This window comes from Mus caroli, chromosome 6, assembly GCF_900094665.2.
Source record: "Mus caroli chromosome 6, CAROLI_EIJ_v1.1, whole genome shotgun sequence".
Lineage (NCBI taxonomy): Eukaryota > Metazoa > Chordata > Mammalia > Rodentia > Muridae > Mus > Mus caroli.
Genome location: NC_034575.1, coordinates 126,473,431 through 126,495,850, shown reverse-complemented (window position 1 = coordinate 126,495,850; position 22,420 = coordinate 126,473,431). Strand labels below are relative to the sequence as shown.

Here is a 22,420-nt window from a genome sequence, read left to right as displayed (position 1 = left end):
AATATTAGGAGCACACTTTAGTATAATATGTGTCTTAATAGATGACAAACCTATGGTCAAAATGACTATAAATGGGGATAAACTGACATTGTTTCACTTAAAATCTGGAATGGGACAAGGATCTCTACAATTTAATATAGTGCTTGAAATCATAGAAATTGTTCAGGGAGAACAAATAAAAGATATACACTGAGGAACGGAACCAATCAAACCATATCCATCTGCAGATGATATGTTACCATACTTAAAGATAGCATGAGAAAAAATCTTGAATGGGAGAAACACTTTCAGCATGCAACAGGACACAGAATCAACAAAATAATCAGTAGCTTTTCTAAATATTCCTAAAGAATGTATGGAAAAGGAAATCAAGAAAGCAAATCTATGCACAATATTAAAAAAAAAAATCCTAGCTGGCCCAGGTATGTAAGACTTCTAAAATGAAAACCTTGAAATACTGAAGGAAAAAATGAAGAAGGCACTAGAAGATGAAAAGACCTGCCCCTGTGATCATGGCTGACTGGAATTACTGTTGTGAAGTGATGATTTCCCTTCAACTCATCTCCAGGTACAAACACTGAAACCACAGGGATACACATGACTTGGTGTGCAATAAATTTTATTTAATGTTTCCAGGAAAACTTTACAAGAATACTGAATAAAATTATATTTCATAAGTCAAAATATTTATAAAACCTCTCTATTTTTGATTCATCTGAATTTTATGCACACGTGTGAAGAAGCCATCAAGTATAAGTTACTTGGGTACAAATGTATGAAAATCATATGCTAGCAAACAGAAACATTCTACAGACACAAGATGGAAAGGTAGTAATACTGAGAGCTGTTACTATTTTTAGTAACAGTGGACCTTCCTTGTCTATACCCTTTGCCTTAAGAAACATTTAAGTAGGCAGTTTCTTACAGATGTAACGGTTTTTATTTTCACAGGATTCAGCAGAAATGCTTTTGCTTGGACTATAAACAATGCAGTGCTCTGGCCTGATAACTGAGAACTCTGGAAATCTGTAATGAAGAAGAAAATGTTAACATATGTAAAACAGTAAGGGTGTTCAAGGTTATTTTTATTAACTCAGAATATGGGAAACCACTTGATGGAGAAATTTACTGAGTGGCTTGGGATTTTGTTTGTTTGGCCTTATGTGGTTATCCTTCAGCATCAACTTTCACAGTTCTGAAGTACAGTGCTACACGAAACTCAATTACTCTCTTACTGGTCCCTAGTGCTAAGACCACAGAATGTGATTCTAGGTGTGGTCTTGTTATGTGTTTATTTGCGGGCTTTTCACCTCTATCAGAAGTGGTTGAATTGTTAATTTTGTTTTTTGAGATAAAGTCTTAGTACTCAGCCTTGGCTGACATGAAACTCACTACCCAGACCAGGCCATCCTCAAACTCAAAGAAAGATGCCTGCCTCTGCCTGTGTAGTGCTGGAATCAAAGGTATGTATCACTTTGCCTGGCCAGAAATGGTTTTGATGATATTCTTGTCTTCTATTTGGTTAAGAACAAACAAACAAAACTAAAAGAACAAAAGTAAAGGCCCAAGAAACACATGCACTGCAGATATTCATATTAGCAGACACAGAAAACTCATAAAAGCAAAGTTGAAAACCATAACATCTGAGAGATTAAATAAAAACGTACCCAAAGCATTAAAAAGCAAAACAGAACACCCTCCAAAAATACTTTTTTTACCAGTCAACTACTGCTAGGCATAATGGGGACTGCCCTTATGTGTGGTTTGTATTTTTGAGGGGATGACAATCTTGGAGGAATTAGGGAAAGGAAAGTTGTTATCATATTATACTGTATAAAAGAAAAACTATTAGATATAGATATAGATATAGATATAGATGATATAGATTGATATAGATATAGATGATATAGATATAGATGATATAGATAGATATAGAGATATAGATAGATATAGATAGATAGATATAGATATAGATGCTGATATAATCTAGGTGAAAGAGCATAAACATAAACTTTGTCTCAATATGAGTCTCTAGATTTCATGTATATAAATGAAATCCAAGGATAACATTTATACAGAAAATAATTACTGAATATTTGAAGATAATTAAAAAATGGGATCCATCAAAACAACGAAAAATGGATGAGCTGTGCTCTCTGGGCCAGCCTGTATCTGAGATCACTTGAGCATGCATAGACACATATGGTGTTCCTACTATGTTACAGTAAGGAAAAGACTAAAATTTTCTTATGGTATTGGGCACTCAATGTTCATATTACTTGAGCATAAACTTGAATGTTGTGGGTAAAGCAGTGACTGCTTTCCTGCCACTCCCTAGAGATTTTATATATTCTCATGCTCCACACAAGATATTTGGGTTTCTGAGCCCCTGGCTGTGATGTTTCAATAACCATAGCTAGGATAAAGTCACAAAACATACCCCAAAAATCCTCAACAACAGGAAACTTACAAATCTTTTGAGGGAACTGTGCCATCCTCCCATAGCCAGGCATTTCTTTTTTCACTATAATGCATTCCAATCCAGAAAAAGGTTTGACTGAAGTTCATAAAACTCTACTTAGAGAAAGAAAGAACAAGTTAATCAAATTTGAATATGCTCTGAGAGCAACATATTTAAAAGGAATCCAGAATAAGATTCAGACTGGGGGTGCTCAGGTTGAAATCATTCTGATTTGAAAGACATTATCACATGCCTTAAAATTTTCAGTGACTAGGTCATTCACTCATGTGGAAAAACACTACAAAATTTTGCCTCTTGAAAGATGAAAATTATCGTAAAGAGAATGAGACTTTGTTCTGTTACAGTTTCTTCATGGAATCACAGATCAAATGTGATCCCAGTGCCAGCATCTTGTAACCTCTCCAACCTGAGCAGGGCATGAACAACTTGAGAATTTTTTCATAAGAGCTGAGTTCTTTCCAAGATGAACCTGGTGGTACAGGCCTGTAATCCCTGGAGCTTAGGAGGTTGAAGCAGAAGTTCAATTTGAAGGCCATAAAAGGAGCTTAAAGGAAATCTAGGGATATCTGCCTTTGTCTCAAAGCACATAGTAAATTAAAAAAAAATGGTAGAGTAACTAACAGGCATACCTCAATTCCTAGGTTCAATCCCCTATGACACACACAATAACAATAATAATGATTTTAGTAATTTTATGATCACATCATCTGTTACTGGTTTTACTTTACATTCCAGAAAGATGACAAAAAGCCATATAACATATGCACAAGCTTGTGTATTCTGCTCCAATAAGTAATAATTGAAAGTTCCTCTTTTGTTCCTCCTATAGGTGGAACAACAAAATGAACTAACCAGTACCTTAGGAGCTTGTGTCTCTAGCTGCATATGTATCAGAAGATGGCCTAATCGGCCATCATTGGGAAGAGTGGTCCCTTGGTCTTGCAAACTTTATATGCCTCAGTAAGGGGGAATACCAGGGCCAAGAAGTGGGAGTGGGTGGGTAGGGGAGTGGGGGGAGGGTCTGGGGGACTTTTGGGATAGCATTGAAAATGTAAATGAAAAAAATACCTAATTAAAAAATAAATTATATAATAAAAAATACTAGTCTACTAATTCTGGAAAAGTTGGAGGTTTGCACATTAACTCCTAATCTATTAAAATATTAACCCATATAATACAAATCTTTGAAGACTTTTTTGTGTGTGTGTGCTTTCTAGTGTATATTTCAAGGTACATCATGAGGGCCATGAACTCAGACAGAACTATCATTGTCGACCTGGTAGTAAAGACTTATGTGAGAGTGGTCAGTTTTGTCAGGTAGCACATGTTAGTAAGTGTAAAAGAATGTAAGAAACAATGAAGTACTTGCCAATTCATTTCTGGATTGGGGCTGAAGAAGGCTGGAATTCTGGGAAGCACAGAAATCTCTGCTTCTTTCCCAAGACTTTTCTTCTTTGGAAATAAAGTAACACTTGCACTGATGTCCAACCCACTTTTCCAGACAAGCACAGCACTCAGAAACTAAAAGGCAAAACACATCCTGACAGATTCCAACTTCTTTGGCACTCCTTGACATTCAAAGATTATGTTGTTTGCTATTAATTTCTTTTCCTACAAACATTCCTTCAGAATGTGTAATACACATCACATTTTGGTGTTATTCATCAAAACACTTTGCCTCTTGGAGAGGGTATTCTAAAGATAGATTCAGAATGACATCATTCTCAATCCTTTGTTATGATTTGTGATAACTAGATGAGAAGATAAGATAAATCTAGCCTATAGCAGAGAACAAGATGGAACCAGAGTTAGAAGAACAACTTTGAGGATGTACCCACAGCTGAGCATGGCGGTGAATGTCAGATAAGGAAAAAAACTCACAGGGGAGACATCCCACCAATTCCCCAAGTCAGAGAAGGGTACAGTGCTTTAAAAGAATTTTTATTTTCTTTTTTAAAACATGAGTATATATAAGCCAACTAACATTAAATCTGATTGACAGTTTAGGGATGACAGTATATCCTTAGCACCTCTCTTCCTCAATAATAAACATCATGATACATAGTAGGCACTCAAATCTTTATCACATAAATGGCACTACAGTTGAGATAAGATAAAAATTAACTGTATGATCAGAAAGCTATAAACTTGAGGAGCATAGAAAAAGAATATTAAAATAGAATTTGGGCCTATCCTTTATGAGTAAGGTCTATTCTTTTTTTTTTTTTTCTTTTTTTTCATTTTTTTTCAAGACAGGGTTTCTCTGTGTAGCCCTGGCTGTCCTGGAGCTCACTTTGTAGACCAGGCTGGCCTCGAACTCAGAAATCCGCCNTCACTTTGTAGACCAGGCTGGCCTCGAACTCAGAAATCCGCCTGCCTCTGCCTCCCGAGTGCTGGGATTAAAGGCGTGCGCCACCACGCCCGGCTGTAAGGTCTATTCTTATAGAGATGTCTATACTGCAATCTGAAACACAGAAACTAAAGAAAGAGAAGAATATGAAAGCATAGTTTGTTAGAAAATGCAAAATAATTTTTATCTGTAATATGTATTGTCATTTAACTAGTCATGAACACTCATTAGGAAACATATATGTTCTGCTTCAGAATAGTGTCTTCTCTTTTTATGAGAATGATGACAATTTTATGTGAGACTTTGGACCTGAGATTTTCCTCAAAGACCTATATGTAAGAAAATTTGCATGCAAGTTATGATAAGGCAGTAGCACCACCGACTTTTAAATGTGGAATACAGTGGTTCTTTCCAGGGTACTGGGGGAGGCTCTTACTTGGAGAGTGGAAGCTCTCCTCTTCATTTTCTCTTTCCTCCCCCTTGGTTTCTAGCTACAACATGAGTGGCTCTTCGCCCACACATGCTTCTACCATGGCACAATGTCTCAACTGAGCTGCAAGAATGGCAGGCCCAGAAGAACACAGTCCAAAACTTCTAAAAGTCTGTGGAAAAAATGAACCTCTGCATGTAGTGTTTATATAAAGTATTTCTCACGCTGCTTACATTCAATGTAATTTTAATGCAGAACAAAAAAAAATGGGACCATTTTACTCAATGAAACCATGATACTGTACATGAAGAATGAGCTTCTCTGTTTTATCCTCTCTGAGTCATGAAGTTTAAGAAAGAAAAATGGAACCTACCTTCCTGGAATTCTACAGTGGGGGTTGGAGAAGGTGTTGATTGAATGTTCTGTATAGTAAATGCTATAAGAAATTATTATAGACTTGCTTAGTTTGACATGTATTTATGAAATAAAATATTACACATTAGAAAAATGAAATGTTTATTATTAAATTATTTCATCACAATGTTGATTTTTTTTCCTATGTACTTGCTTAGAAACACTTACAATTTATCAGCAAAACTCCCAAAGTAACCATCAAGAAAAGACATTTAATTCCAAAGATGACAGACATCAGCCTCCACCGAGTGATCCTAGAAACTATAGAAAAATACCAGACACATAGATTAAAGACTAAAAGATATAAGTGCAGACATAGATGATGACGTTCTTTTTTTTCTTTTTTTATTAGATATTTTCTTCATTTACATTTCAAATGCTATCCCCTTTCCTAGTTTCCTCTCCAAAAATCCCTATAGCCTTCCCCTCCCCCCTGCTCCCCAACCCACCCACTCCTGCTTCCTGGCCCTGGCATTACCCTATAGTGGGGCGCATAATATTCGCAAGACCAAGGGCCTCTCCTCCCATTGATGGCCGACTAGGCCATCCTCTGCTACATATGCAGGTAGAGTCACAAGCTCTGGGGTTACTGGTTAGTTCGTATTGTTGTTCCTCCTATAGGGTTGCAGACCCCTTCAGATCCTTGGGTACTTTTCTAGCTCCTTCATTGGGGATGACGTGCTTAAGAACAGAAACCATTAAGAATGAACCCGAAAACTTCTTCCTGTCGTGGCGCAGACACCTCTCGGGCGGAACACTGGAGAACGAAGAGGCTCCTTCAGAACACCACCCATTAGCAATCTTTTGAAGTGGTATACTTTGTTCTTTGATGAGGCTATTCATACATATTTCCTGCCTCATTAGAGTCATTTACCTCTGACTCTTTAAATCAGCAGTGAAACTTATCTCTATGGTTAGAATAGATCCACAAGCAGTCATGACGCTTGGTGGGCTTGCTTAATAATCAATTTTTTTTCTCTCGAGAATGTCATGAATAAAAAGTTCTGTGTTAAAGAGATGATTTTTTTAAAGGGGGAGGGGCGGTAATCACAATGCTATTTTCTTAAGGTATAAAGTTAGTAAGGGCCCACTCAAAACAAACAGAATATTGTCAAGACCTAGAGTCTGTTATTTATTATATATCATCTTTGTCAGGAGAATACCATCATGGAATGGGTTCCCTTTGAACACAGACCATTTTTTACTACTGGTTTGTTAATGTCTGCAGGAAAATAAAAAGGAATGTTCTAGACCTGGAATGGCAGGAGGTTCTATAATAAGCATAAATTGAGGATCTAGGTTCAATTTACAGCACCTTGAATTATGACACAAAGCCAGCCTTTGAATTTCTGTTCTTCAACATTATGTTAGGTCATAGTCAAAATCACTTGCCTATTGGCTAAGATATTTCATTATGAGAAGAATCTTTATTAGTAACGCAATACTGTCAAAAATAGTTTTACTGCTAACAACAGCACACAGTGTCAGTGAGCCTGAGTGATTTTGCAAGGCCACAGCACAGCAAGAAAAGTTATAAAATTTTAAGTGTCCTTAATATTTGGCCATCTTTATCCCCATGTTAGAAATATGGTGTGTGTTGATCAATTTCATTTCTGTTTTATTGTGAATTTAACATGATGCCTAATAGACACCACTTGCTAACTCAGTTAGGAAAAGTTTACAAGAGTATGCACTTCATAAAATCATGTTCAAGTTTCAAAACACAGAATCGAGAAAACAATGAACACAGAAAGCATCAAAGCACGGAAAGTCTAAAAATATCTACTGCTGATTACATGCTTTCTGTTTTATCTTTTTTAAACCTTCCTAAGTTAGTTAATCCAAGAGGCATCCTTCCTGGTTATTATTTTATCCCTACTATTACATCTGCTGACAGGGGCACACATACCTGCCATGAGAAGTGATGCTCCAAGGATGGTGCAGAGATGTGTTTGTGCTTTTTAAAGAACGGTGTGGATCACAGGGCTGAGCAGGAAGCTAAGGAGGAGACAGTAAGCATTAAAAGAGGATGAAACACTGTGTGTTGTGGCGGTGCTATTGAATCATCTGTTGGTGGTACACGGATGCACAGTAGGGATGAGCAGAAGAAAGACCGCAAGCTTTGAACAAGACCCAGGAACCACTGCACACAGGAAATTCACTCTTTTAGTTTTGGTACAAAACACTACAGCAAAATAAGGTTCGAGGAAGATTGTTTTCAATGTGCACACGTCAAACTCGTCCCTAAAAGCAGTTTAGAAAATAATGGAAAGGTATAAACCATGGTAAACTCACTTGGTATCATAAAATCCCACACAGAATTACTACCTTCATAATAAACAAATACTTATTTACTTTGTGTTAAGCAAATTTTAAATCACATATTATCTAATGGCTTAATAAAGAAAATACCAAATTTGATAGTGGAGAAACTGAGGCACAGAAGTGCTAATTTGACTAAGGTTACTTAAGCTTGATGCTCAGTCGTTTACTAAAGCATACATGGAATTTGTCTCAAACCAAGCACCTCCTTGGACTTGCACATTCTGGGTTGATAGTTCCCATCTTTAGGACAAACTGGTTGGAACATCCATTACTTGTTCTGTGTTTCTGATCCCTGATCACTGACCCCAACCGTAGTCAACAAGACCCAGAAAGAATGAAAGCAGTATTCAGTATTATTGTGTTTTCTCACTTTTCTTTCTTCCCTGATCTCTTTCCCTCTCCCCACCTTCTCTCTTCCCATCTCTCTCTCCCCAACACACACTTTTAACCTTCCCATTAATTCTTTCTAAACTACCAGCTCTCCTTGATATTGCTCTCATTTCGTACACAGGTAACTGAATTGTTTTCACTCCTGGCCATCCCTCGTACTCATCTCCACTCAACACACATGTTCCCCAATCATCTCTCTTGAATATCTGATAAACTCTGAAAAAATACTGTCTGCACCCCTCTATATATGACCTTTAATTTTTTTCTCTTAAAACTTCTGAAAACCTTGATGTTCCAACACATGGGAGTACACAGTGCTGACAAGTTATCACCAGGCTGGCCTTTAAGAAAATAAATCAGAATTTGATACAGTTCAGTAACATTGGCATGGAGATCACAGAACATAGTGTGTTGAGCATCTCATAACTCACAGAATATTCAGTAGGATATTGAGCTTCACTGGATCTGTTTCAGAAAATAATACATTCTTCCAATGTTCATCTCTTCCCTCTGCTTCCCCTGCTCTTAAGTCTACTGCCCTTTGAACAAAGAGAATTTGTTCAAAACAAGTGGTGACTTTAGTAATTACATCTTTGAAAGATTGAGGAAAGATCTGAGAAAGGGAATTTAATGCCCACTGAAGATGTGAGCAATGGAGAATTCTCTATACCTAGACATGTGCACCTAGACTGTACAACAGCTTGGTAAAAGCATCCCAATGGAGATACGTTTTTTTTTTTTTCAGTGCTTGTAAAGACTGTGCCCTCCCATTGTGCACCAGGCTACAAAGCACACTCCATTATGGAGGCTTCCTGAAAAGGAAGATTCTGGCCTGCCATAAAGACTCTTATAATCATGCTAATGAAAAACTCTAGTGGGTTTTGCTTGTTAAACCCCTTACACATTACATATTTTCGTTAGGCTATGTTAGTTTTCAAATTTGAGTGTCATTTCTTGCCAGGAACTATGGCACATACTTGTTATCCCAGTATGTGAAAAGCACAGGTGAGAGTTCAAAGCCAGTCTCAACTAATATATTTATGTGTGTGTGTGTGTGTGTGTGTGTGTGTGTGTGTGTGTGTGTGTGTGTTGAAATAGGGAAGACTAAGAAAGTTGTATACATGTGTTTTATTGATGACTAAGGCCATTTAATTCTCACAGAAATATAGGTATCTTTCAAAATAGTTACTATCTACTTTTGTTAATCATATATTTATTGTCATATCCCCTTTTTTCCTAAAAATTTCCCTTCTTCTTGCCTACAAACCAAGAAACAAAACATTTTCAGAGTTCACTCTTCCCATTGTCTGTCTAGTCACATCCCTCTTCTTTTTTCTGAATTTTAGCGTCATCTATTGACTTCTATCACTATAGTTTAGTTTTTCTGTTTTTAAAAGATACATACCTGGAACAAAAACTATATGATCTTGCTCCTGTCTACATATAAGTCATCCATAAACTCCTTCCTCTGCTTTATGCCTGAGTGGGCTAAGTAGACACTTCCTGTGGTCAGTGGATCAGAAACTCTGGATGGCTTGAATGTCATGGATGTGAGTCCCACTTTCAGCCCTGGAGTTTCTGAATCACTCAGAACAGAACAAACAGATAGTAACAATCATCTCAAGGCGATGCTGATATGTGCATATATGTACAAAACCACACATAGTGTATACCTTTTTGTAATCATGACCACATAATGTATTTGTTTATAGTGTAGGAAATAATAATTACCAAAGAGTTTGTTAATCAAAAGTATGGTTTTATTATGGAAAGTTGGGATAAACATAAAATTTTTACCAATGTTGGCCAATTTTTGTGTGAATGATTTGGTTCAATAGAGGAGAATTTAAAACATTTTATGTCAATTTAGTATTTTGCTTGTATGTCTCACTTCAATACACATGTGCATGAATATATATATGCATACCTATACATACATATACATATATATACATATATGTATATGTATATATATATATATATATATATATATATATATATTTGTACATGAATGTATGTATCTCTTAATGAAGTTTTTTGGCATTCCACTATTTTACTGATAGGAAAAAATTTACCCATAATGGTATCTGTATGTAAAAAGAATCATACAAATATACCAAGCAAGAAGGAATTTGTCCTATCTCTGAACATTTTTCTTGAAGTTTAAGATTCTGATATGATTTTAATTAAGCCTCAAGTCATTCATCCCTGCCATAGGCCATTTCAAAGAATTTACTAAGACTTCTTTCATGACCTTTCTCTGTACTTCTTTAAAGCCCTTTAGAAATGACCACTCAGTACCTGCCATCAAGGCAAGGAAGTATTTACAGAATAGAAATGCTTGCCATTCTAATCCAATACCAAGTTCAACTTGCCCTCTGATATGCTGTTTACTAATTTTACAGTTATAGTTTGGATGCTCGTTCCTGTCTTATTTTTTAACAAATGCAATAATATCATTTTACAGTTTCAATCCTATTTGCAGATTTAGTCATAGATATTAACCAGAGATATTACACGATAAACTACCACCTTTCTGTGTTCACAATGAATTAAAAGTAGCAAGAATCCCACTTCTCATGAAGAACTAAATAGATAATTAAGAAAATAAAAGCAGCAGCGCGCACCTTGTTCAGTCAGTTTACTTACCCTGGAGGAGAAGTGATGTCATGCAAGTGTGGGATGTTGAAGTTCCTTCTGAGTGCTGACCCTGTCTAGGTGACTATTTTACCTAAGAGTGATTTCTTCATGGAAGTGCTCATATTAATATGACATAATGATAACTTAGACAAAAATATTCACATTCTCCATAGTTATTTAGAGTAAAAGGATGTTTATAAAGCCAAAGGGAAAAAAGCATATGCAATATATACAATTTTCTTAGTAATTTCGATCCCAAATGTACACTTCTATTTAGTTAGTCCACCACAGAGGCCATCTAAGTAAATGTGAGAGCTTCCTGAAAGAGCTGTGTCTCTTCACCTCTTGGGTAACTGAAAATAGTTTATCTGTGGTGAGTTTGGTGTGTCTTTGGGCCCTCATTCTGAAATATCACAGCAAGGTTGACAGATTGGCCAGTTCTTGACATCCAAAGCTCAAGCACTTGCATGCAATGAGTATCAGTGCCATAGCACTGAGTCTGTTTCTGCCTTTCAGCAGATCATCTAGCTTGTTAACCAGATCACTGTCTGCTAAGGAAAACTGGGCAGGAGGAAAATGGAATGTGGCAACTACAAAGATCCCCTAACTAAGAACAAAAGGCACACCAGTATGCAGATAGAGACTAAGAATCAGGTAGGCCACCTAAAGAGCTCAACATGCAGCCTTAGGAGAGAAACTTCTCACTTGGGGAGTGAGTGTCAATTCACATGTTTCTTTATATTTAGACAGAGTCTCACTGCATCTCAGGTTCACAGTATCCTGAAGCTCACTATGAAGTCCAGGAGGTAATTCTCCTGTCTCAACCTCCTAAGTGCTGAGACAACAGGTATCTGCTAGTGTGCCTGGTTCAGGACAATGGCCAGTAATCACTTGCTACAGAAAGTTTGAAAAGTGACTCTTTAAAAGGATTTAATTATATTTTGTTTTAAACTAGATGTGGCTGCGGGGGGTGGGGGGAGGGAAGGGGCGGGGGATCAGATACATGAAAGTAATTGTTTGTGAAGACTACAGGTATCAGATTCCCCTGAGGCTGGGATTACAGCCATTGTGAGCTGCCAGACTTGGGAGCTCAGGTCCTCTGGAAGCACAACAAGCACTCTTAGCTGCTGAGCTCCAAGCTCCAGGCTTAGAGAGAGTCTCTTAAAGAACTTCTCTGGATTCCACACTGTTTGGATCTGGCTTAAGTCAATAGCTCAGTTCACTCCATGAATATAAAAGGTAGGCCTGATATATATCACTGTATACTGCTGAATACTTCCAACCACAGAAGTACCATCACCTGAAACAACAGTCCAAGCCTTGCTGTGACAATGTATTCTAAGGGGAGAAAGAGAGGGTGGTTAACAGGATGAATGTTCGGCCTTGAAAATGAAATGCTACTGCAAAAGTTATTGGAATAGAATAGCCATGGCCAATAAGCAGAAGACAAAGTAAGGAAGAAAGAAGGGGACATAGTGAGCTTTGTAAGTGTGGCTGTGGTTGATTATCGCTGTAACTGCAACACTGATGAGATTCTAGCAACGTGTGGCCACAGGAAACATTTGAGCCCATGACAATATTTACCCTATAAGAGGAAGATTAAAAAAAAGTGTCAACCACAAAGATAATCCAATGAACATGAAACATTGGGTGGACTGTAAATACCAGTCAGTCTTTTCCATGGGATCCTTTCACTGCCTTCTAGAGGACTCAAAGGTGAAATCACCTGCAGGTAGAGATAATGAGCAGGCATAGGCTGGAGAAAGATTCCGAAGAATTCCACTCACTGTTGTAATCAAGTTCATCAGTCAGCCTCATGGCTATGCCACTCCGTGATAATTTAGCAAGGGCACAACCTTAGATTAAGAATTCCTTTTGCGCCGGGCAGTGGTGGCACATGCCTTTAATCCCAGCACTTGGGAGGCAGAGGGAGGCAGATTTCTGAGTTCCAGGCCAGCCTGGTCTACAGAGTGAGTTCCAGGACAGCCAGGACTACTCAGAGAAACCCTGTCTAACTTCTTTTGCAAGTAGATTTTGTTGTTGTTGTTGTTACTGTTGTTGTTGTTTAGTTTTTAACACTTTACTGTATCTCATCATTACTGTTTGACAATAATTTTCTGTATTTTGAGTACACTGGAACGCTACATGCATATAGAGTGTGGTCAGATCAAGTGTGTTTTCAATATGGAAATGGCATTCTAATCCAGGATTGCAAGGAACATAGCCCAATCGAGGCACAGTTTTGCCAAAAAAAGTCAAAAAATCAAAAATGAAATTAATCTAAAATATGCTGGTGATCGTTCCCCACTAACTCTTTAAGGAAGTAGAGCTCAAAGTTAGTAAAGTATATTGTACAAATATAAATGTGAAGTTATTTATTCAAAATTCTTGGGGTAAAAGCTGTTTTAAGGTTCAGATTTTTTCAGATGCAGGAGATGAGAACATCATGTTTAAGAGATACTGACCTAGATGTAGAACTGCCAGAGCCACTCAAGACACAGAGAATAAAGTATGGAGGAGCCGAGAAAAACCAGGGCCCTTGACATCACTCTTTGCCTGACTGTGCATTCTGCACACACTATCAATAATACATCTCAAAGTATCACATTAAGGAAGCAGGCTTTATATGGGGGACTATATGCTACATACTACCTCATCAGATTTACCTCAATATTTCATTCAGAAATCATTTATTACAGTGTCTTCTAAAATGCATGCAATACATTTGTTAGCATAAACACTGACAAGGAATAACACTGGAATATATTTGAATACAGTTTTATTTAAGCAAAGGCAAAGATTTGTCACATTTTCTTCATAAAATAAGCACTCCAGGAAAAAATTTTTAAAAAGTTTAATTTTCATATATTTTATGAACTCATAGAATTGAATATGCTACTTCTTGCAAATATATGTCAGTTTGTTTGCACAGTTTTCTTCCATATAAACTTCTTTTGATTTATAAGACACACAGAAATTTTTCATATTAGCTTCAAGTTTAGAAAACCTAAAATGAAAGAAATTCCAGTTATCGCAAAAGTATATCGCATTCCAACACCTAAGAGAATACAATACTGTTGCCCTACATATAAATGTCAAAAATCCAATACATTGGATTTCCATAACCCGTAATTCTTATCAGTAATATGGTAGTAAACCACAAAGTTATCAAATCAGTGTATAATTGTAAATGTCAATTAATATTTCAACTAAGGAAGAGTCTAAGGGCAAAGGATGTCAATTGATTGTTAGGGTAGAAAAAGACAAATTCAAAAGGAAAGAGAGAGAGAGAGAGAGAGAGAGAGAGAGAGAGAGAGAGAGAGAGAGAGAGAGACTGTGAGTAGGACTGAGAGGTGTAGCTCAGCGGGTGAGGATGATATTAACAAGATCAAGGCCATTAGGTCCATGACACCACAGTAAAACACTAAAAAATAAAATAGAACAAAACAAACTGTGACTAACTCGCCTAAATATGCATTTATACAACAAAGTTATTTGGTCTCATGGTAAGTGCAATATTAAAGACCAGGAGGATAGTAATAACATATTACAGGAGACATTAGACCTTTTATAATACAGCCATTGATTTGACAGAACAGGGGACAGAACACTGAACTAAGGAGGTTGCTCCTGAACCCTAGAATTAAAGGAATTTATGCTAAATAAAGGTGTTCTAACTTATCATTAGCCAAATAAAGGAGTTGCTAGTTAAAGCCATCATTTCCTGAGTAGGTAGCTAGGGAAAGCTCCTTCCTGGGGTGGGGAGGTGGGAGGAGAAAGAAACTGTTGAAACTGATAGTTGGTTAATCTAAATCAGGAAAGAGGGTGTCAATGCCATGGAGAAAGCCTTTGCCTACAGAGCCACCATCTAATCTCCTGTAGAAGGCCTGTCTGTACTCCCAACCACTGCGACCACCAAGCTCAAGCCAAGCCAAAGCCCAAGCCCACCGCCAGCGTCAGGCCAAGGACTTTCCAGGCAGGACCAGCCAGAGCTGGCCCTGGGCTAGTTCCAGCCCATGGGCCCCCACTCCATTCTCAGTTCCTCCACAGCTCTCTATGGCACCTGAGTGTTCAAGAGCCTGAGAACCAGATGGCCCCCGGTCTCCTTGCAGGCCCAAGGGGCCGACTGTCCTGCACCTCAGACTACACTTCCCCATCCCCAGAGTGGTGTCTCAGGGCCTCCCCACAGCCCAACACCAGCCTGGCGTGGGGTAAGCTCAGTTGACTTCCCTTGTCCTGCCTGCAGCAGACAGAGTGTAAGGATAATGTTCATCTGCGTGGGATCTGCTTTCTAAACACCTGATGCCACATGACTACTTACAGCCCAGAAGGTAGAACCGAATGATCTTCCCACAGCCACTGTCTACGAGTTTCATCATAGTAAACTCCAACCCAAAAGAAAGATTTCAAAGAGAAGAAATTCTGAAAGTGAGAAAACAAAGATATTTATGGCTCCAATGATTGTCTTCTCATCAGCTCTATGGAAGTGACTTTGAAACTGTTGACTCCATCTGTACATATTGATTCTATGTCTGAAGTAGGCGGCCTCACACACATGATGCTCTATTACAAGACATGCCCAAGCTATGAAAAAATACAACTTTTCTGTTCTTGTGGGAGATTTGGAAAACAAACAGTGTTGAGTTTGAGAGGAGAGTGAGGTTTAGTTCTTATACTATTTCCACAGGTTTCTTGGAGACGCACTTTACTGTGGTACCTTGTGGTACTCTGTATTGGGGAAATACACCAAAGACACTTTATCTTTATTCTGTCATCATGGCTGGAGCTAGAAAAAAATTCTCTGTCACTGTCACTTGTTCTTCTAGACCATGTTGGGCTGTTCAGTGCCATGTTGTCTTGTTTTGTTTTGTTTTGTGTTGTTTTGTTTGTTTTTTCTCTCTGACTGATCTGTTACTGAAAACAAGTGTAGATAGATAGATAGATAGATAGATAGATAGATAGATAGATAGATAGATAGATAGATAGAAGGATTCTTTTAAATTGCCCAGGCTTGCCTTTAACTCACTCTGTAGCCGAGACAGGAACTTGAACTTGTAACCCTCTAGCCTTGGGTTCCCAAGGGAATGGGATTACACACCTGTGCCACCAGGCCCAGGTTCAATATTTCTTTTCATGACATGAAATTCCAAATATCATTTCACTGTTTCTATCTTCTTGACGTAATACATGGGTCTACTTGACATGAGGAGTGCCACAAAAGATAGAACAGTTTTATCCTCAACCATGGATCTAGTGCTAAATTTAAACAAGTGTAGGTGACATTCCACTTAACCTATTTCATCTCTTAGGGGATCTCACACCTAGTGACTCACAGTTGCAGAACTTACCATCTCCTCTTTGTTCATCCTTATGAGACTGGAGTTAAGAGACAAGCAGGCACGCTGACTCTCTCTCCAAATTAGCTCTTCCTTGGAGAAGAAATAACAGCTGCACCTGAACCAGACCCAGTTCTCTGGACAGGGATGATGGAGCCCTAGAGAAGGAGTGCCTGTCACTCTACTGGCGAGATTCACAGATCCTGAGTATGCTTTTCACTTGCTCAAAACAGAGGCTTGCCCACTTCCAACACTGAAAAAGTATTCTAAAGGCAATTAAAGTCATTATAATAAAATTATGACCTGAAAACACACATTTCTGCTTTTATTTTTATCTGAACTTTTAGACCGTTTCTATTTTGTAGAACACATTTCTGCTTCTGATCCATTCTCATTGCTGAGCCATTAGTTTTTCTAAGTCAGGGTGGAAACACCCCTTTATAGAATCACTAGATTCTGTTGTTGTTGTTGTTGTTTGTTGTTGTTGGAGAAACTGCCCTTCCAAAATTTGTTCTCATGTTAATCCTATTCCATAGAAAACCATGGAATCTCACAAGAATGTTCATGCTGTATACAGAGGTATGTAATAACACCAACAGTACTTCTGTATTGTGTTACAGTTGGTTATCCAAAAACCTCTGTTCCATATTACTGTAAGTTTTTAAATGTCTGGGACCATGTCCTGTCCTTTCTTAGTTATTCTGAAGTGTCTTGCCTATGAAGACTGTCTGCTATTCATGGAAGTAATATAAATGATAAACATGTTTTTCCTGATTGAATCTGTGCAACAAGGCTGGGAAACCAACACCTACCTTCTTGCTGAATAGTAGAAGATGATCTTTCACAAGATGCTACAAGAACAGTCCAGATCATAATTAGTTCCTTTATATTAACACACCAACAGAATTAATAAAAAAATATAAAAACTTCTGTTCTAGAGCAACAAATAAGCAATTTTAGAGACAATGTTAAAAATGAAATAGTTTTCATTATTGTTTTCTGGTAATGGTACCAGACATCCAAGCCAATGTCCTACAACTAGTAGACAAGCATATCAACTGTACCCAGAGCCAGGGAGGAACTTGATAAGTTTCTGCAAACCTGCCCGAGAGGAGAACAAGAGCCACTCACACTTTGTGGTGAAAGTAGTCATCACCATAGCTACAGCCATCAGGAGAAGGCACATGGCACCGAGCACACTCGAGAGCAGCCTCCATGGAGGTGAGCAATTCCCTGGGAAAGATAAACCCAGAGTGTGATCAAAGGCATCGGGCAGAGGCATGAGGTGATAGGATGGACAAGGTTGATCCAGGGATTGCTTTCGTCAGCAGAGCATTCCACTTCTGATTCTCATAGCCAGCCTGTTAAATTTTTCACCCAAGGTTTAAAGCAAACAATGCCACATTGATTTTTAAAAATTCCTAAACAACAGTAATATATTTATTTATCAAACATCACAAGTATCTGGGACTAATGTATCTGGAATGCTCCATGGAACTAGTTTAATATCTTTAATTTAAAACAGAGTTCAGTAGTCAATGTGGGAAATATAAATACCACTGGATAAAGGTAAGTCAGAAACATCAGTGAGTAATTCACAAATTTGTATAACACAGGAACTAAATTAAAAAGCCTTTTCAGTGAAAATAATCATTTACTAGAACTGGGCCTTTTTTTTTTTCTATATTTGGCCTCAAACCCTACTCTCTAGCACCCTCTTTAGGGTGACGAGGGCATGTGTGGTGGAGGAACTAAGAATACAATTTGAAACATAAATGAGAAAAGACTGATTTAGCTCTGAATTCTTCTCTGTACAGGTGATTGTATTCTGAACTAGGAAGCCAAATAAACCGCTTTTACTAATCCTTTTTCCTTCCATACTCCCTGACTCTTTTCTTTAACCCAGAAAGCACGTGTCAAGGTTTATACTGTGTCGTGCAAGGGTGAGACTTACTAATGAAGCTGAGAACAAGGGTTGGCCACACTGCCAAGAGTTTCTAGTGCATCTACCTGGCTAGCACTGGTCAGCTGAATAGACTCTACCTTCTCTCTGCTGGCAAACAACCTAGGAGGGAGTCTCATTCACAATAGATTCAAACTTCACCTGGGTGCTCGGTGCCACACAGCAGTCCGCTTCCTCTCAGCCAGCGTTTCTCATCTACTTGGCTTTTCTTTCCTTTTGCCTTGCTGCTAATATTCTCTTCCAAACATTCACCACTGAATGGACACAATCTCCTCTTAGGAGAAAAAAATAACAAAGATCGACATGCTCTAAGTGAACATTCTATGGAAGCCTGTGCTTCATTAAAATGGAATTTTGCTGTCTTTTCATTTAGGGGTGAGTTTTCAGACTACTAGCATTACTATGGGAAACTGAATTCATGCTTTACTCTCTCCACTTTAGCAGTATTCCTCACTGTACGGATCCATCCCATAATCAGCCATCAAACGCAGACACTATTAAACATGCCAACAAGATTTTGCTGAAAGGACCCGGATATAGCTTTCTCATGTGAGGCTATGCCAGTGCCTGGCAAATACAGAAGTGGATGCTCACAGTCATCTATTGGATGGAACACAGGGTCCATAATAGAAGAGCTAGAGAAAGTATCCAAGGAGCTGGAGGGGTCTGCAACCCTATAGGTGGAACAACAATATGAACTAACCAGTACCCTCAGAGCTCGTGTCTCTAGCTGCATATGTAGCAGAAGATGGCCTAGTCGGCCATCATTTGGGAAGAGAGGCCCCTTGGTCTTACAAACTTTATATGCCGAGTACAGGGGAACACCAGGGCCAAGAAGTGGGAGTGGGTGGGTAGGAAAGCAAGGCAGGGGGGAGGGTATAGGGGACTTTCAGGATAACATTTGAAATGTAAATCAAGAAAATAACTAATAAAAAATTGAAAAAATAAGATAAGTCTGAAGGTGAAGGTGGCATTCTGGTTCCTAGTACTTCGCCATTCAAGCTCAGATTTTTTCTCTTTCTTTCTTTCTTCCTTCCTTTCTTTCTTTCTTTCTTTCTTTCTTTCTTTCTTCCTTTCTTTCTTCCTTTCTTCTTCCATCCTTCCTTCCTTCCTTCCTTCCTTCCTTCCTTCCTTCCTTCCTCCCTTCCTTCCTCATTTAGCAATCTATTAATTGTCCTTTGCTAACTCCTAGTCTCCCTTTCTCTATCTAAGCTTGGATCTTCCAGACATTTAAGGCAAGCATGTGATAACCAGTGGAACATTCCAGAAATGAGCCATAACCTATAACCTATTAGCTGCATGAAACCTTCACAAAGAATTGATTTTATCTTTGCTTATGTCCAACTTGTTTCAAAGTCCAAATATGAAGGAAATATATTCATCTTTTGCTTGTTTCAGGATATTAAGAGAGTAAAGTTTCAGAGTCTCCTGAACGCAATACCCTGGTCAGAAACCCGTCATCCCAACCAAATTCATAATGCCCCAGAACAAGATTCCAAAACCCAGTGCCCTGGACAGCTATATCCAGTAATTTTTTCATACTTTAATTTCTATAATCCTGTAGCCAGGTAGTTCATTCAGTTCTATCCTGTTTCACTTCTAAAAGTTTATTTTTCCATTCAAGGCTAAAGCAAATCTCTCTTTAACAGCAAGCAATGCATATCCCTAGTATCTAACAAACGTTGACCTTAACCTGAATTTTCAACAATCTCCCTGTGTTTACTGAATACAATATCATACCTTCACCACTGATGTCTTCTGCTGTGTTTTTGTGCTTCTTAAGATGTTTCTGGTATTTTTTCCTCTGCTCAATGGATGACAATTCATTTGAATTAAGTGTATTCTTAATATTGTTCTTTGCTTTACTCTTCTGCTGGGAATTCACATTTAGGGTAGAACGGGTTACAGGTGCTTCATCCATCTTTATAAAGACAAAAATGTTGTGAGGAAATGAAAGGAAATATCGGCATATCATAATCTGGGGAAATATACTTTAGTAAAAATGAGTAAAATAATAATTCTAAAAGCATTTGTGTTGAGGAATAGACATGACCATATGCTTTTATGAAGTATGCTTTCAACTTTGAAGCCTAAAGTATATGAAAACATAATACCAGAAACTTAGAAATAAACTAAGTAAATTAACTAAAGTTAGTTAATAATTTTCTTAAAACAGTGAGGTACTTAGGCTCCAATCCAGCACCTTGTGCGTGCTACCTAAGTGCTTTATAAGTGGGCTACATTTCCAGTGTTGTTTGTTTGTTTGTTTGTTTGTTTGTTTGTTTGTTTGTTTTGACAGATTCTCACTACACAACTGGCAGGTCTTGAACTTCTAATTCTCCTGGCCAAATTAGTTCTTAAATAAATGTGACTAGGCTGATTGTATAGCTTATTAATACAGTATTTGCTTAGCATGTATAAGGTACTAAGTTTATCTCTAGCAACACACATACACACACAAACACATATGCACAAAAAGAGGCAAGGAAAGAAGGAAAGAAGGAAGGAAGGAAGGAAGGAAGGAAGGAAGGAAGGAAGGAAGGAAGGAAGGAAGGAAGGAAGGAAAACTTGTCTTTAATATAAACTGAAAAATAGTATTCAAAGATCCAAGAGGCAGAGGCAGGCACATTCCTGAGTTTGAAGTCAGCACCTGATCTTACATAGCAACTTCTGGACCAGCCAGGGCTGTATAGTGAAACTCTTTCACAAACCAAAAATAAATAAAAAATAAAAAATAACAAACAATACTGAAACAAAAACAAAATGAAAAAAAACAATTTTGAAATAATTAATTAAAACACTTTAAAAGATAAAAATAGCTTATAAACATTTTTTAAAATCTGTATTGTTATTCAAGTAGTGTGGTTTGTCAAATGAATAAACAACAACAACAAAACCAAGATAGATAAAATACAAAAATATATTAAACTCGAAGTGGAAGGAAAATTAATTGTATGCTATTTGCTAATTTTGACCCTCCGTGGCAGAGCTGAGGAAAACTGATCAGAATGCCATCACTTATTTGTGACTCGGGTACCAGAGAAGCTTTCCTGTGAAAATTGTTTCATCTGAAAGTCACCATACCAAGCTGGAGCTCGTGGTATCTTTACTTTGGTCTGTCATTGATTTCTGTAGATTGGAAATGAGAATCAAATAAAATGAAACCTTTCTTGCTTGTGTACTCTGGTTAGTGTTTATTTTCAATTAAAATGCCTTAAACAAGGCTGGAGAGATAGCTGAGTAGTTAAGAACACTAGTTACTTTTCCAGTGAACTTCCCAGAACCCACGTGGAGGGTCACAATCCTCTGTAACTCCCCATCCAGGCTATCCCATGCTCTCTTGTAGTTGCCTGGAGCACCAAGTACACACAGTGTGCTGATGCATATATGGAGACATGACACCAATACGCATAAAATAAAGATATAATAAACAATTTTAAACCATGCCTTGAGGGAGATTTATTCCCCCTAGAACAAATTATATTAGTTATATGTTCCAAACTCTCAACCAGAAATGATCAGACATACCTGAAGCAAAGAGGGAATTCCAGGCACAGATGCTAAAACTTTAATATGTGCTAATCAGCAGGGTCTGGAGCAGGATATGTAAGACTGAACTGGGAGCAGGGGAGGAAGCTGCTTGATCACACTTCACAGCCCCATAGCAAAGTCCTCACTAATGCTTTACATTTCCGTTTAGCACCCATAATATGGGTGAGAGCATAGCTTAGAACTCAAGTAAGATCATGTGTCCATCCACTGCTCAATACTCAGGAGGCTATGCATTCATTCCCAGGCACGGATCTTGAAAACAACAAGCAAACACTGATGTATTCAAATTTTCCATTCCCATAAGAACATTTTCACTAAAATGTCATATATGACTCTCTGAAACCACAGCTTAAACACAATCGAGTCAGACTGGCATGAGAATGATGTGTGTGAGTGCCTCTGTGTGTGTGTGTGTGTGTGCATGTGTGCGTGAGTGTGTGTGCTATTGTGTGAATATGGATGGGTGTGGTCACCCTTAACTTTCATTTGAACTTAACTAAATTTTAGACAGTTTTCTTCCAGACTATTACTGGCTGAC

At 38.0% G+C, this 22,420-nt stretch overlaps 2 protein-coding genes across 2 annotated transcripts; both read right to left on the bottom strand.

The window, feature by feature from the left end:
• Window positions 1-602: 602 nt before the first annotated feature.
• On the bottom strand, window positions 603-7,706 carry LOC110296891 (natural killer cells antigen CD94). Its single transcript, XM_021165694.2, has 6 exons — window positions 7,586-7,706; window positions 5,845-5,937; window positions 5,636-5,698; window positions 3,852-4,003; window positions 2,471-2,574; window positions 603-1,026 (listed from the first exon to the last, which is right to left on the bottom strand). Exons 1-6 carry the CDS (start codon window positions 7,590-7,592, stop codon window positions 906-908), a joined length of 540 nt encoding a protein of 179 aa, XP_021021353.1. The 5' UTR covers window positions 7,593-7,706; the 3' UTR covers window positions 603-905.
• A 6,220-nt stretch (window positions 7,707-13,926) lies between these two features.
• Window positions 13,927-21,935, bottom strand: LOC110295538 (killer cell lectin-like receptor subfamily E member 1). Its single transcript, XM_021164031.1, has 7 exons — window positions 21,859-21,935; window positions 20,071-20,251; window positions 17,499-17,600; window positions 17,180-17,218; window positions 16,380-16,525; window positions 15,353-15,453; window positions 13,927-14,038 (listed from the first exon to the last, which is right to left on the bottom strand). Exons 2-7 carry the CDS (start codon window positions 20,249-20,251, stop codon window positions 13,927-13,929), a joined length of 681 nt encoding a protein of 226 aa, XP_021019690.1. The 5' UTR covers window positions 21,859-21,935.
• Between the last annotated feature and the right edge of the window lie 485 nt (window positions 21,936-22,420).

What these genes read in the sequence shown, in the direction of transcription:
- LOC110295538 (XM_021164031.1), bottom strand. Translation starts at nt 20,251, where the DNA reads ATGGATGAAGCACCTGTAACCCGTTCTACCCTAAATGTGAATTCCCAG. An exon ending in GACTACTTTCACCACAAAGT is followed by an intron (nt 17,219 to 17,498) that starts GTGAGTGGCTCT and finishes CTGTTCTTGTAG; the next exon opens with CATCTTGTGAAAGATCATCT. An exon ending in GGATGAACAAAGAGGAGATG is followed by an intron (nt 15,454 to 16,379) that starts GTAAGTTCTGCA and finishes TCTCACTTTCAG; the next exon opens with AATTTCTTCTCTTTGAAATC.
- LOC110296891 (XM_021165694.2), bottom strand. An exon ending in CCCAATCCAGAAATGAATTG is followed by an intron (nt 2,575 to 3,851) that starts GCAAGTACTTCA and finishes TTCTCTAAGTAG; the next exon opens with AGTTTTATGAACTTCAGTCA. An exon ending in ACAGTTCCCTCAAAAGATTT is followed by an intron (nt 1,027 to 2,470) that starts GTAAGTTTCCTG and finishes TCTTCATTACAG; the next exon opens with ATTTCCAGAGTTCTCAGTTA.